Below are 13,449 nucleotides of genomic sequence, written 5' to 3' on the forward strand. Positions count from 1 at the left end.
CATGGGTGGAGGCACGCAAAAGCACACAGTGACATACACTGATCTCATATACAGTACATATCAACACACATCCAGAGCACTCTCTCTCTATATATACACACATAAACACACACACATATGTGCCATGGCTCATCACCTCCACCTGAGATCCACCACCTGAGGCCTGATATGACAGACAGTATAGACCTCTGTGAACAGCTGCATGTGTTAGAAGTGTGCTGAGAGCAGATTTTGGCTCCATGATGGCACGAACCTTGTGGCTGTGCACAATATATGTTGTTGCAGGAAACAGACTTTGTGTGTGTGTGTGTGTGTGTGTGTGTGTGTGTGCACATTTTTGCTGTTAGTAATATAAAAAATATAAATTAATGAATACACTCATCTTTTAAGCATCAAATATAAAGCTTATTTTATTATATCAACATGAAATTAATTTTAAAAAAGCTTCTCTGTGTTTCCACATTTTGAGTTTTCTTTATTGTCGTATTTTCCATTTATTTAATTGTGTATTTTATCATCCATATATTAGTGACTTTAAAGGGACTAACTTCAATGTAAAGTCAGAGTGGATGTGTGTTTAATGTGTTACTATTTGCCTTGCTAGTGCTACTTTTACATGGAATTTATTACCAACTACCTCATTTTAATATATATAAACTAATAAATAAATTCAGGAAATTATATATAAATAAAAACAATGAATCAATAAATAAGTTGTAGTAATAATGTTGTATCTCTGGATAGTTATTTATTTTGAAAATCTTAATAAATATATTTGTTACATCATTTTCTATTAATTGGCTAAGACCTAAATGAGAAAAATGACCTTGTTTTAACTCGTCCAGTTGGCTACCATAGACGAGTGTTAATTCAACTTAATGGTAATTTTGGAAGCTGCAGTGCTGTTTAAATGCACTGTTGTACACTAAGCAGTGTTTCCAATATTTTGTCCACCCCATTGGTGTCAGTGAGGGCAAGCTAAATGTTTGCTTAACATGTATTATATAAACTGCTCTGTGTTATTTGACAAAAATAGAAATCTGTGGTTTTGTTCTGAAAAGCAACCTCCACTTATCATGGAGGTTTTCACCGCTTACATAGCAAAGCAAAGAGCTGTAACAGAAGCTTTCCTCACCGTGTTGGATCGCAGCGAGACTCGCCCCCCACAACGGGCGCAGAACTTGGTCTGGCAGTACGAACACAGGTTCCCACAGCCGTCTGCAAACTTGGTCTTGTGGCAGATGCCGCAGGTTGGTGCATCGTCCCGGTGAACGGCCGAGCCCGCCGCCGCCGAGGCCTGCCGGATCACTGTCTCCCTGTAGCTGGACAACTGCTGCTGGATACCTCTGGAAAAACAACAAAACAGAGTGGAAGCATGAGGACATTTGCATTTTGTGTAAAATCAGTGACAAAGACTACAGGCCCAAGTATGCTTTGGCCAAAGTTTAAAGAGCTCCTGAAACCTTCTCCAACGACAGCTTGACACGTTGAAACTCAAGAGGCTGCGACTGTTACTTTTAGAGCTTTAACAACATTCATGCCCACTTAACACAACAATCACCAGCTGTACAGAGCCAAGACAGCCAGCGTTTTTAACGTTTCTGTTTTCATTTTACTCATATTCCTTTGAGGAAGGACTGTCCAAGACTGCACATCATGTCTTGTCTCTTATAGATGTCGACCGCCATTTTCACTGCTCCAAGTCACTTACAATCCGCTTTCTGATGTGGTCACATGACATGTTATACAAACGAGTTCATTTTGATTATATTGCTTTCTTTCTACACTGTTGTCATTTAGCAAGTGTAGTGTTTGCCATGTGTACCATCTTAGGTTAGCATGATTTCATGCTACCATCCACTAATTAGCACAAAACACTGTGGATGCCCACTCAGAGTTGTCGAGTTGACCATGGGCCTCCACGTTACATTTCCTTCTGTTTAGGATCTCACTGTGTACATTAAAGTGTTGATGCACTGGTACCAGGTACTGACAACTCCTGTTAGATCGACCACACTCAGTTGTGGATGTGCACATAGACACCAAGAACAAAATTGTTTTTGTTATAATCTTTTTAAGTTGGCTTGGAATCTGCCAGGAGGACTCCATTCAATACATGTGCAGTGGGTCAGTGTCTTCTGTGCATTCACACTGCTGCTCCAGGAGCATCGTCACTGCACGGACATAAGGTCTGAGCTGCACGTGGATGTCTACAGAAGGGTTTGCATGGAATCGTGAATTTGGGGAGATTAGTTTTGCGATAGGTTTTGATTGTGCAGTAAAACAACCTTGCCCGTTTTTTTTTTTTTTACAGAATTAGACATTTTAGTGACACTGCTTGTCTCTCTGCATGCAAATGTTCAACCAAAACAAGCCCCCAGAAAGCTAGAGAATGGTCTGACTATGCAGACCCCAGCAGACTCACATCAACTTGTGGATGTGGAAAGTTTAACCCTGACCTAAGGACAGGTTTTCTCTGGAAAGTTATGTTTTATAGGTTTTAAACTATTCATTGAAGAATGGTGAGAGACTTGAAGCAAAGGGCCACGAGCAGGATTCAAAATCACGACTGCTGCATCGGGGAATATAGCCACAGTTCATGGGACGCCGAGCTACCGGGGATCCCCACTATGAATTGTTTTTATATAATTACAACGTTGGTGCAAGATGATTGCCAAAATTGTTAGAATTTATTCAGAGGGGACCCTAAAGGACCGTAAAAATTTCATTGCAATCCAAACATTGTTCGCCTCATGGTGACACTAGATAAAAGTTAGAGGATCACTGAGGTCACAATTATTTATCCTTTGTGGAGAATTAATGGTTTTATCAACATTTGTATCGGTCTGTTCAGTTTATTATAGATAAGAGATGCGTCTGCTACTGTATGAACGGTCTGGAGATCAAGAAAGTACGATATTAAGGTTCAGTATTTGAGCTCATACTTTGCAAAACAAGAATATCTTGATCAAGTTAGAAGATAACCCATCTGACAATTGTTGAGAAGTTTCATGCAAATTCAAAAATCCAAATACATGGTGTTACTACAGAAAAAGGAACAGAATCATTACATTTGTTGGGATTCATCTTCTGGCCACCACACATGTACAACATTTTATGGCAATCCATGCTGTAATTTTTGAGATTATTTAGCCAGAAATAAAGTGTAGGACCAGCTGAGCAACACTGCCCATATGTGGCTAAAGACGCTAAAAAAAAAATTCACCAAATGAACGTATTGCTGCTCCTGCATGAGTTCAACTGTTGTGAAGAAATGGGATGAAAAGCCGAGGCTCCATACTACTGTTTTGATCCAGTTGGTTTCAGCATTCTGCAGTAATTCCACCGACTGCGAATGACTGCAAATCACACGAGTCAAAGAGCGATAAGAAACAACGAAAAAAAATTAGAAAAGAGCAACTGTTATATTGGATAAATAATAAATAAAGGGGAGGAGAAGCGAAGTGAAACCGGAGAGCGAAGGAGACAATCGTTGCATTAAGTCCAGTCGATATCACTGTTCTCTGTACTGTTTGTGTGTTTTGGTGCAATCAACTTTTTTTTTTGTGTGTGTGTGTGTGTGTGTGCTATTGTTTCAGGCTGCTTTGCCGACAAGAAACTCTTCAAATCAATATGAGAAAGAGAGGGGAAGAGTATTGGTTTTATCTGAGACGTTACAGTATGCTGATTAATTGGATTTCACACTGTGGAGATTGAGGAGAGAGCAAATAGAGGGGAAACAGACCAAAGAGAAGAAGAACTGATGGGCTGAGAATCACAAGAGGAGAGGACATAGGCTATATACACTTTTTTTTTTTTTAATGCAGTCAGAGCTGTTTCATTTGAGCAGGCAGATCAGCTGAAAACAAATACTTATTTAGGGAGGAGTTTGAAGATGGCTCAGGAGGGAAGAAAATCACATCCCACAACATACACTGTTCATGATTATATATATATATATATGTGTGTGTCTGGATATCACAATAACAGGAGACCAGTCAAGACAGGAAGAAGAGGATTGGGGGAGATGAAGAGGAGAGTAGGGAAGAAGCAAATACTATAGGAGCGCAAAGGAGGACGAGGGAGGGCAGAGTGGGGAGAAGAAAAGAAGAAGGGGGAAAAGGTAAGAGAGGGGAAGGAAATATCGGCTGAAATGAGAAAAGCAAAGAGAATATGAGAGAATCCTACTGCCATAGAAATAAAGGGCGAGACAGAAAAGAAAGAAATGATGGTCAAACACTTCACTACCAAACACTCATGAGCAGCCGCATAGGTGCCAAATTCAGAAACAACCTCAGCTGCTCAGCCTAAATGACGGAAATCACAATAAAAAAAGTGTTATTTGACCCGAAAAAGAAACATACAGAGCCCTGTCTGTCAACAACTATGTTCCTGTACAACTTTTTTAAAGAAATGTATTTTCGTTAGGCTCCAGCCCCCCCGTGACCCTACTGAGGATTAAGCGTTGTATAGATGATAGATGGATGGATGTTTTTTTGTTACTTTGTGATGTATCCCAAATACGACTCTAAACCATTTATCTTTGCCATATGTTGTATTGCTTTCCATAGGCCCCTCCTTTCCAGCCAACCATCCATCCATCCATTATCTATACACCGCTTAATCCTCACTAGGATCTATCCCAGCTGACTCAGGATGAAGACAGGGTACACCCTGGACAGGTCACCAGTCTATCACAGGGCTACACTTAGAGACAGACAACCAAGCACACTCACATTCACACCTACGGACAATTTAGAATCACCAATTAACCTCAACATGTTTTTGGACTGTGTGGTAGGAAGCCGGAGAACCCGGAGAGAACCCACGCTGCACGGGGAGAACATGCATTTCCACGGAGAAAGATTCCGGTGCCCCCACCGGGACGCACCTTCTTGCTGCGAGGCAACAGTGCTACCAACTGCGCCACCCTGCAGCCCCTCCAGCCAACCAACCTTCTATCAAGTGGGGCAAGACTTCACCTTGGTAACCCAGATAATGGAGGACAAGCTTTAAAGTAGGCCCGGCAATACAACGATAGAGACTTGCGTCACTTAATCAATAGCAATTCAAAGAAAAGTTTGATAGCATGTTCGATGCAGATGAAAACTGCCATGAAAGGTCATAATATAAAAGCTCAGTTACATGAGCAAACAGGTCGGTCACTCACAACATTAACCTCAGCGCAGAGCAGCCGCTTCATCCAGGTCACTCTCCACGCACCCACTGTTTGCTTTTTTTTAATTAAAAGTGTAATAAGGTGAGATTACTCCTTTATCCTTCTTGAAATTTATGTGTGTAAATGTCATTTTTGAGTGTGTTTTTCCATCATTGTGTTAACAATAAAATTATCACCTGTGAACGTTGATGAATAACCTAAAAGGTGGTTAAATTCCACATTTCTGTTGATCTTTATTATAAAAAAAAGGCCCGTAAACTATCAAAAGATCACCAAGATCAACTGAAATAACACATTTTATCCATTTTAACCATAATGTTGTGTATTTTAAGCCAATCCATGATATTTTTGGATATGAACAAAATAGTTTGGGGGAGCTAAACCGAAACAAGCAGCGAGGGACAGCGAAGTAAACAGGGAGTGAAAATGTAACTTAAGTCTAGAAATAATGGTGCCACAAGGGATGCAAAGCCCAGCGCACAGAGTGGAAGTCCTGCGTTGGATTTATCACACCACCACTCCTCTAACACTGACTGTGTAGCTGTTGGAAAGCTGAAACGTTTCGTCCTATGTCACACTGTTACCTGACCAGGGGAAATGGCCAATGTAATTCAGGTGTACAGGAAAATTTTTTTACATAGCAGCTGATAAAAAAAAAAAAAAGCTGGAAAAAAACAGATGACGTACAGCCTCAGGTAGACACAGACGGAGCTGCCTACCAGGAGACAACAGGCGGTTCGCAAATCTCCCACCACACGAATGAGGATGAACTTTTTTCCACCCTGCGGGAAAAGCAGCAAAATAGCTCTCAAAGTAGCAAAGTATGTCTCTGCTCAGCACACCTCCTTCACTCGGCTTTTGGTGATCGTTTATTCAGGCGTTTTGTGTGAATGTAGCCTACACATGCAAGTAAAGTGTTATATCATGATTCAGTGTCTGCGTGCAGTGTAATAATTCAATTATGATAGAAATATTATTGTATCATTTAGCATTGGAAATGACGTGAAGATTTATGCAAACAGAGTGCATGAAGAAGAAAAAGGAGATAAGAGAGGGACAGCGAGAGATGTAGGGAAGGAGAGGTAAAATGGAAATGAAAGGGTATGTATGAGGATAAGTTTAAAAGGAGAAGAAATGATAAAGGGAAAGAGTTGGAGAAGTAGAAGAAAGAAGAAGCAGAGAGGATGAGAAGGGAGAGAGAAAAATAAGATGAGAAGAGAAAATTAGGTAAAAAGAAGAGAGGAGAGAGTGAGTGAATAGAGAAGAGGGGGAAGAAGAAGAATTGAGATGAGAGGGGCAAACAGATAAAAAGAAGGAAACAGATATAGAGGAGAGCAGGAACACAGAAAGAAAGAAGAGTAGAAATGGTAAAGGAAAAGAAAGTAAAAAGTAAGTAAAGATGATGGGGAGGAGAAAAGAGTACAGAGAGAAAGAGAAGAGGATAGACATAAAAATAGTCTAGAAGAGGGAAGACAATGATTTTCCTAAAAAAGAGAGGAGTAAGTGAATGACAGAAAAGAAGATGATATGAGAGAGAAAAGGAGATGTGAAAACTGAAAAAGAGGAAAAGAAAAGGAGGAGGAGGAGGAAGAAATAGATAAAAGTGGGATGGGTGAGAAAAAGAGGAGGAAATAAGAAAAGAGGAAAGAAAACAAGAGGGAAGTGAAAGTAGACGGGAGGACAGAAGAAAAGAAGATGTGAGAAAGTGAAGACGTGAAAGATCACATTAGGGTGAAAAAGTAAAAGAGAAAGGGGAGAGAGAAGAGAATGAGGACAGGAGGAGAGTAGAGAGGAGTACAGAATAAAAGAAAGAAGAAAAGGAGAGTAAAGAGGAAAAGAAAGGAGAAGGTGACCAGGGGAAGCAGGGGAGAGGTGGAGGGGAGAGTATAGAGGGCAAGAGAGGGGAGGACAGATTAGAAGGAGGGAAAAGGAAAGAGTAGAGCACATGGGGCAGAGGAAAGAACAGCAGAAGAAATGTTGAGGAGAGAAAAGACAGTAAAGACGAGTAAAAGTGTGATTGTGTATGAAAGACAGCAAATGTTTAATTGTACTTTTTATGTCATCAAGATAAACTGCTTCTTTGACATCTTTGCCCTCGTTCCAGCAATAAACAGAAAAAAATGAAAGATGAAAGTTGTCAAAAGTGATTCATTTTACTCATATCAGTAAAAGTGTGGACAGCGTATAAGCAGCTGAACAACATGCACAACGTATTTTAGTGCCCTGAGTACACACAGCATGCAACAATGAACAGAAAAGTGCCTAAAAAAGTACCAATGTGACACACTATGTGCAGCTCTGTACAGTTAGAATTTGCTGGCTGTGGCTGCAGCACACTACTTACAGACTGGGGGCCAGCGGTGCAGCCTCCTCCCCCATCAGCGCAGCTGTTAAAAACTACAAATCCCAGCAGCAGAGGTCATCGAAAAGGAAATCCAACATCCAGTTGTTTGCTTGAGTTTTCAACATTGCTCCTTTGGGTGTAACAGGACAAACTGTTCCTCTAAATACACCCTTCAGAGACACCAAGGACCCAGTGGGTGAAACACAACCTGCCTCTGGAAATGCTAACACCTGCCTGCACACACACACACACACACACACACACCCTACACTCTTGTAATCTCTACACAGTAAAACAGCAACATACACACAAACTTGCACACACTCATGCAAACACACACTTCCTGGGAGCCAAAGGTCACAGAGAGGTCACCTGCTGGTGCAGCACAGCATGACTTCCTGATCCACGGCTCTCCCTGAGTCTGTCCCAACCTCCGGTTCTGTTCCCCTGCTAATAGTTAGACCGGCACACTGTATGAGTTTCATATGTGGAGCCACAGTGATTGATTATATATTTATTGTTGAGCTGATTAATACCGCATTGGTCGTCAAAGTGAAGCCTTAAAACAGAACTGAATGTGGCGATATTGGTGAGATTCAACAGGAATGTGAGGCGTCGTGTTTGGGTTTATCACGATTATTGGCATCTTATTTGTTATTTCATAGACGTTTTTGTTGATGATAGGTGGCTTTATTCCAAAATAGCTTCTATTGGTATTAAGTTTAATAAATCCATGTTGGCTGGATGTAACCACACTGAGTATTTAATGCATAGAGGCACCCAGTGCATTTGCTCATCCTTACTATATCTCATTTGCCTCCGTCCTTAATGTCATTCCCTTATTGGGTTCATCGGGTTCTTTAATTATTTCCAAAACTCTTAACTTGGACTTTCCTGCTCTGCTGTCCATTGCCTTTTTCTGTATTTTTTTTATATTTTTCTAGCTTTACCCTTTTTTCTGTAGGTTCAGTCTATTTCCAAATCCAAAGTGAATGAAGAAAAGCACAGATGTTAAGATGCAATTCCAGGTGAAGAATGAAACATACTAAAACAGATTGTTTATATCAGTATGTATAAGCAGCTCTTTTTACTATCACCAACACATTGGGTGAAATAGCTTCTTGTACCTTTTCATATTGTGATCACTTATAGATTGCTATAGATTACGTTTTCTATCAGCATAATAAGAAATGTTGTTGACTAATGTATTTACCATGTCACAAATGTATAAGATAAATGTTTACTCACAATCTAGTGTATTCTGCCAAATGCCAGGTTTTGTAGCGTGATATCCACGTGTAGTGATTACAACATTATTCAAATGTTTTCATGGGTAGCTTTAGATTCTGCTTGCACTTAAGTAAGGTTGGGGAAAGGTCGGGTCTGCTATGTTCTAAAACCACAGTCCCTTTTAAAACTTCATCAAATTCCATAAACATACCTCTGGATGTGAACCCCTGGTTTCGTGTGTGACAATCATGTATCAAGTAGTCGGAGCAAGTTTGCCAGCTACTATTCCAAAACATTAAGCTGCCACTTAACATAGTGTACGCCGTGAACAGTATATAAAAGACTGATGTTGCGACCGTGACATCATCCATTAGTTCCAGGACTACTGTTGTGTAGCCTTGAGTTTGGCTTTTGCCCATCACCATCTTGCTCTTTTAAAACCAGGCGTAACAAGCCATCGTTGAATCTAACTGAGAAATCAAGGACACCACAAAGGCTCTTATCGTCGCAACCTGTCAATGACAAGGTAGACCTGCTCTACAACATGGTCCGCTTTATCATGTGTTTGACTCTAAATGGGACCATAATTGACAAAATTAACATCATGCTGCATTGAAGGAGACCTGAAATTAGTGATTGAGAACAAGTGTTTACAGGCGTAACAGATAAAGTGAGAAGTAGAGCCATTTTCTTGTAGACTTCTATAGAATCAGGCTTCATTTTGTTTTGTCCAGTGCTAGCTGTCAGGAAGAATGCAGGATTAACGCACTTCTACTTTGTCTTCATGTTTCAAACTCTAATGATAGGTCCTTCTTTTGCATAAATACTTTATGTAAAATATGGAATATGGTGTGTGTTTAAAAATTACTACGAACACAGTATGGTAGACATGGTTAGTCAAATTCTAAACAGCTAGCATATAACACTCTTCTCTCATTTTAACTTAATAGCATATGCTATGCAGTTCGCATTGGACCTTCTGTCCTTTAGCATGCAGTTTTTATACAAGATAGCGTATCCTAAACTCAAAACTTACATTGCAGCTACTGTACATTAGCAGAGTATACTGTACTATTGTGCTTAACAGCTAGCATAAAATATAATACTGGTTCTTAACCCAGTATCCTTAACATATGGTTCTAAGTACACATGGCATATGTTATATTACTGTTAGAATTTGGACTTCTATCTCTAGAAGTTTTTAAACACAAACAGTTAGCATGGCGCTACAGCAAATCAGCAAAATGTACAGTAGACGTATTCATTCACAAGTTAGCATACATTAGCATGTAGCATAATTCTAACTCTATACATCTTATGCTATACACTTGATGTGGCACCTACAGGCCCTCAACCTAAAGTTTAGATTTTATTTCAATTCAAAATAGCATATTCTACTGTTATTCCTGCAACTTTCACTTAACGAATGTAGTATAAGCATTTACTGATAAGCTAAGCTAGAAGCATACCGTTACAAGAGTTACATTTATTCCCTCAATGCACTGTGTTTAATCGAACATCCTTCATTATTTAGCTTTAAATCTATGTTGCATGAGCTAAACAGCTGGTGGGACAGCTATTATCACTCAATACGTTATGTTTGCGTGGATATGCATGGAATATGTAGCTGCCATACACCACCCGAAAGCTAAAGTGTTAGCGCTACACCAACTAACATTCAAAACTGACAGCATACACTGTTACTCAAAAAGACCTGTACAGAATCATGTATTTAATAAACACAAATGATAAGCTTGTAGAGTTATATCTCCAAACAAGTATTCACTCCTGTGCTTAAATGACATTAGTCTATACACTATGACTCACCAAAGTTTAAACACAATTAACTGTTAGCGTGGAGCCTACCATCCCTTAACATAAAGTTTTTACCCAACATAGTGTCTAACAGTTAACATGGCACCCACCATCACTCAACTAAATATAAATGTTCCCTTTCATGCTTATCATCGCTCAACACGACTTAACAGCGTGCCAGAGCCAACAATCTGCTGTGGATACACGTATCATTCGGCGTCTATATTCTCCCGTGTCAACAGAAAGCAGGCAGCCATCGGACAGTCTGACATAAACGTGGCGCGTTACACTTGCTTGTGTGTGGTTTCGCGTGTGTGTTTTGCTGTGGCAAAGTAGGACATAATACTGTAGAAGCAAAAAGCGACAACAGGAGCAGGAAATACATCAAGCAGCTCTCCGCAAATCAGTCAAGCACAACAAGTCATCAAATCCTCCGTCACAGGTGAGAAAAAAAAAATCTTTACCACATCAAAATAACAGCATCGGGAAATGTATGGCGGAGGGGTGGCAGATTGTAATGAGAACACAAGACAGGGAGGAGGATGGAGCGAAGGGATGGGGAAAGAGAGCCAGAGAGACAGGGAGTGAAAGATCAGAGAGAAACGTACAGTGTGACGGAGAACGAGATAGCGAGCTCATTAAGAAAATGCAGGAAAAATATCCATATTCAAATGTAGTAAGACACAAGGTTAAAGCAAAGTGAGGATTCGCTTTCTTATGCAAACACATCCTTCCGAACACGCTCCCTCCACTTTCCCCATCAAAACGTTCAGCGCCTTCACACTCCGACAACTTAAAAACAAACTCGCTGCGAGTGTGTATGCGGGTGCATACATATTCTCAACAAAGGCTCCATGATTCAAAGCAGAAAACAGCATTAACATAAAGTGTCTCATAATTAAGCTGTGCAGCACTAACAAGCTCTGCACTCTGACTCCACGCACAAAGAGAAAGCAAAGTTTTGTCAATGAGAATGTAAATTAAATTGGATCACATACCACAGATACACATTGCAAAAAAAAAAAAAAAAAGGATGTTTTTAGCCCATGTCTGCAACGTAAAATTCATATTTTCTGGATAATAATTTCATTTGTTTCCAAAGTCAATCACGCAGTATGTAGGATTTTATTAAATGAAACTTGCAAAAATATGTGTTTTGGTGAATTTTGAGAGAGGACAAAAACAGTTGAAATCGCAGTGAGATGAAATGATTTCCTACAAAAGATATTTTTTTACAGTGTGGAGGTAAATTGGTGAGAAACCAAGCATTGTAATTGTGAATATGGAAATTAAGCATCCATCTCAACAGTTCATGTACTCTGCTGTGGAGATTCTAAATTCTTTCAGAAAGTGACTAAATCTGCCAGCATAGAAAGACGACTCCATTTCCGTGATGCAAACTGTCAGCTGTACATTTTGCTTTGTTGAGTATAGATTCCAGAAACAAGTGAAATTATGTCACCTCATTGCAAAATGCCCTCTACCTTAAAGGTTAAGGCTGGCATTTTATACGAACACCAAAGACCAAAGCCAACACTGTGCCACTCAAAAGCCCAAGCCAACAAGTTTCCGCTTCAGTAAATCTTTAAAAACAGCTCCAATATACAGTCTCCTTTTCTTTTTTTTTTTCACAAGGCTTAGTAATTTCCTAAAACTGCTGGGCATTCTCACTGCGAGCAAACATGACTCAAACCGAAGGAAGTGTTTCTGTGAATTAATACATGTTTGTTGCTCTTGTGTGTATTTAAAGCAGCCTGGTGGCGTATGTGGGACTGAGTTAACATAAACTACAGTTCGTGCTTATGAAAGAACACGTCACACGGTACAACAGTGGATGTGTTTTAAGGTAGTTGCTGTGGCCCAGAGGACGGACACATCTCAGGCTCTGATGTGAGGGCAGAAAGAGCGAAGAAGACGGATGGATAAAAGGTGAAGAAGAATGGAGGAGCAAGAGAGGGAGGAGCTTCAGGACTAACTTTATAGCGCTCTGACAGATACGATGCATCGTAACTCAAAGTTGGACAGAGTGTGGGCCTTTACCTGGCAAGGGCAAACGGAGAGGACACACACCAGACCATGTATCTTGCAGGACTGTCCCTTGGTGCTGTTTTACTCTTTAGGATTTTAAATTTTGAAACTGCTGTACATCCAGCAGTGAACATTTTGCACAATACAGATTAATTAAAAATCTCCCTACAAGGCAACGGAATGCAATAGCAATAATGATAATGGAATTTCAGCACATAAATTTGTCTTTTATTTCACTGGTGATTACAGTTTGATGTACAGTTTGAAATGGCGGTTATGTAGGTCACTGACCTTTTCACCTGCTCACCAGATGAGCTCAGTCCAACACTGAGTGCGTCTGGTGTTGTAGGAATTAAAGTTAATCAACCTGTGTGCCTTCCTGGACCACCTCAGCTGTGCACCGTGCACAAAGACACACAAACACACACAGATTTTGTGAAAAGATAAGCCTTGTGATATTTTATCTTTCAGCAAATCCTATGAAACAGCAAAATGAACAAGTACTGTGCCAATACCCAAAGCTTATTCTTCTGTGATGCAGGGGTCCATCATTGGGTTGTTTGTTCCTTCATTACCTTGAACGAACACACTGAAATAATCACACCTACGTCAGAAAGATTCAATAGCCAAGACCAGTGCAAACTGGGTCCCAGGAAGAAAACAAGCTGTGGACCCCAACTTACCAAGCATCTGGGAACAAAGCCAACCCATGTGTGCTACTAGTAGCGCAGTTACATTCACATTCTCACCAATGGTCTCCCCCTACTCCACTGAGCTACTGGTGCTGCAATGTGACAATAAAAGGCAAGAAAGAAGAGAACTGCAAGTAAGAATACAGTACATCGATGTAGCT

The 13,449-nt window shown here is 40.2% G+C and overlaps 1 protein-coding gene across 2 annotated transcripts in view; it reads right to left on the reverse strand.

Moving 5' to 3' along the window:
- Window positions 1–13,449, reverse strand: part of rims1a (regulating synaptic membrane exocytosis 1a) — a 122,317-nt gene that overhangs the window by 78,140 nt on the left and 30,728 nt on the right. For both annotated transcript variants that reach the window (XM_008290557.1, XM_008290556.1), the window contains exon 3: window positions 1,136–1,346. In XM_008290557.1, the coding sequence (XP_008288779.1) occupies window positions 1,136–1,346 (211 nt within the window). The remainder of the gene's footprint in view (window positions 1–1,135; window positions 1,347–13,449) is intronic.

This window comes from Stegastes partitus, unplaced genomic scaffold (genome assembly GCF_000690725.1).
Source record: "Stegastes partitus isolate 25-593 unplaced genomic scaffold, Stegastes_partitus-1.0.2 Scaffold683, whole genome shotgun sequence".
Lineage (NCBI taxonomy): Eukaryota > Metazoa > Chordata > Actinopteri > Pomacentridae > Stegastes > Stegastes partitus.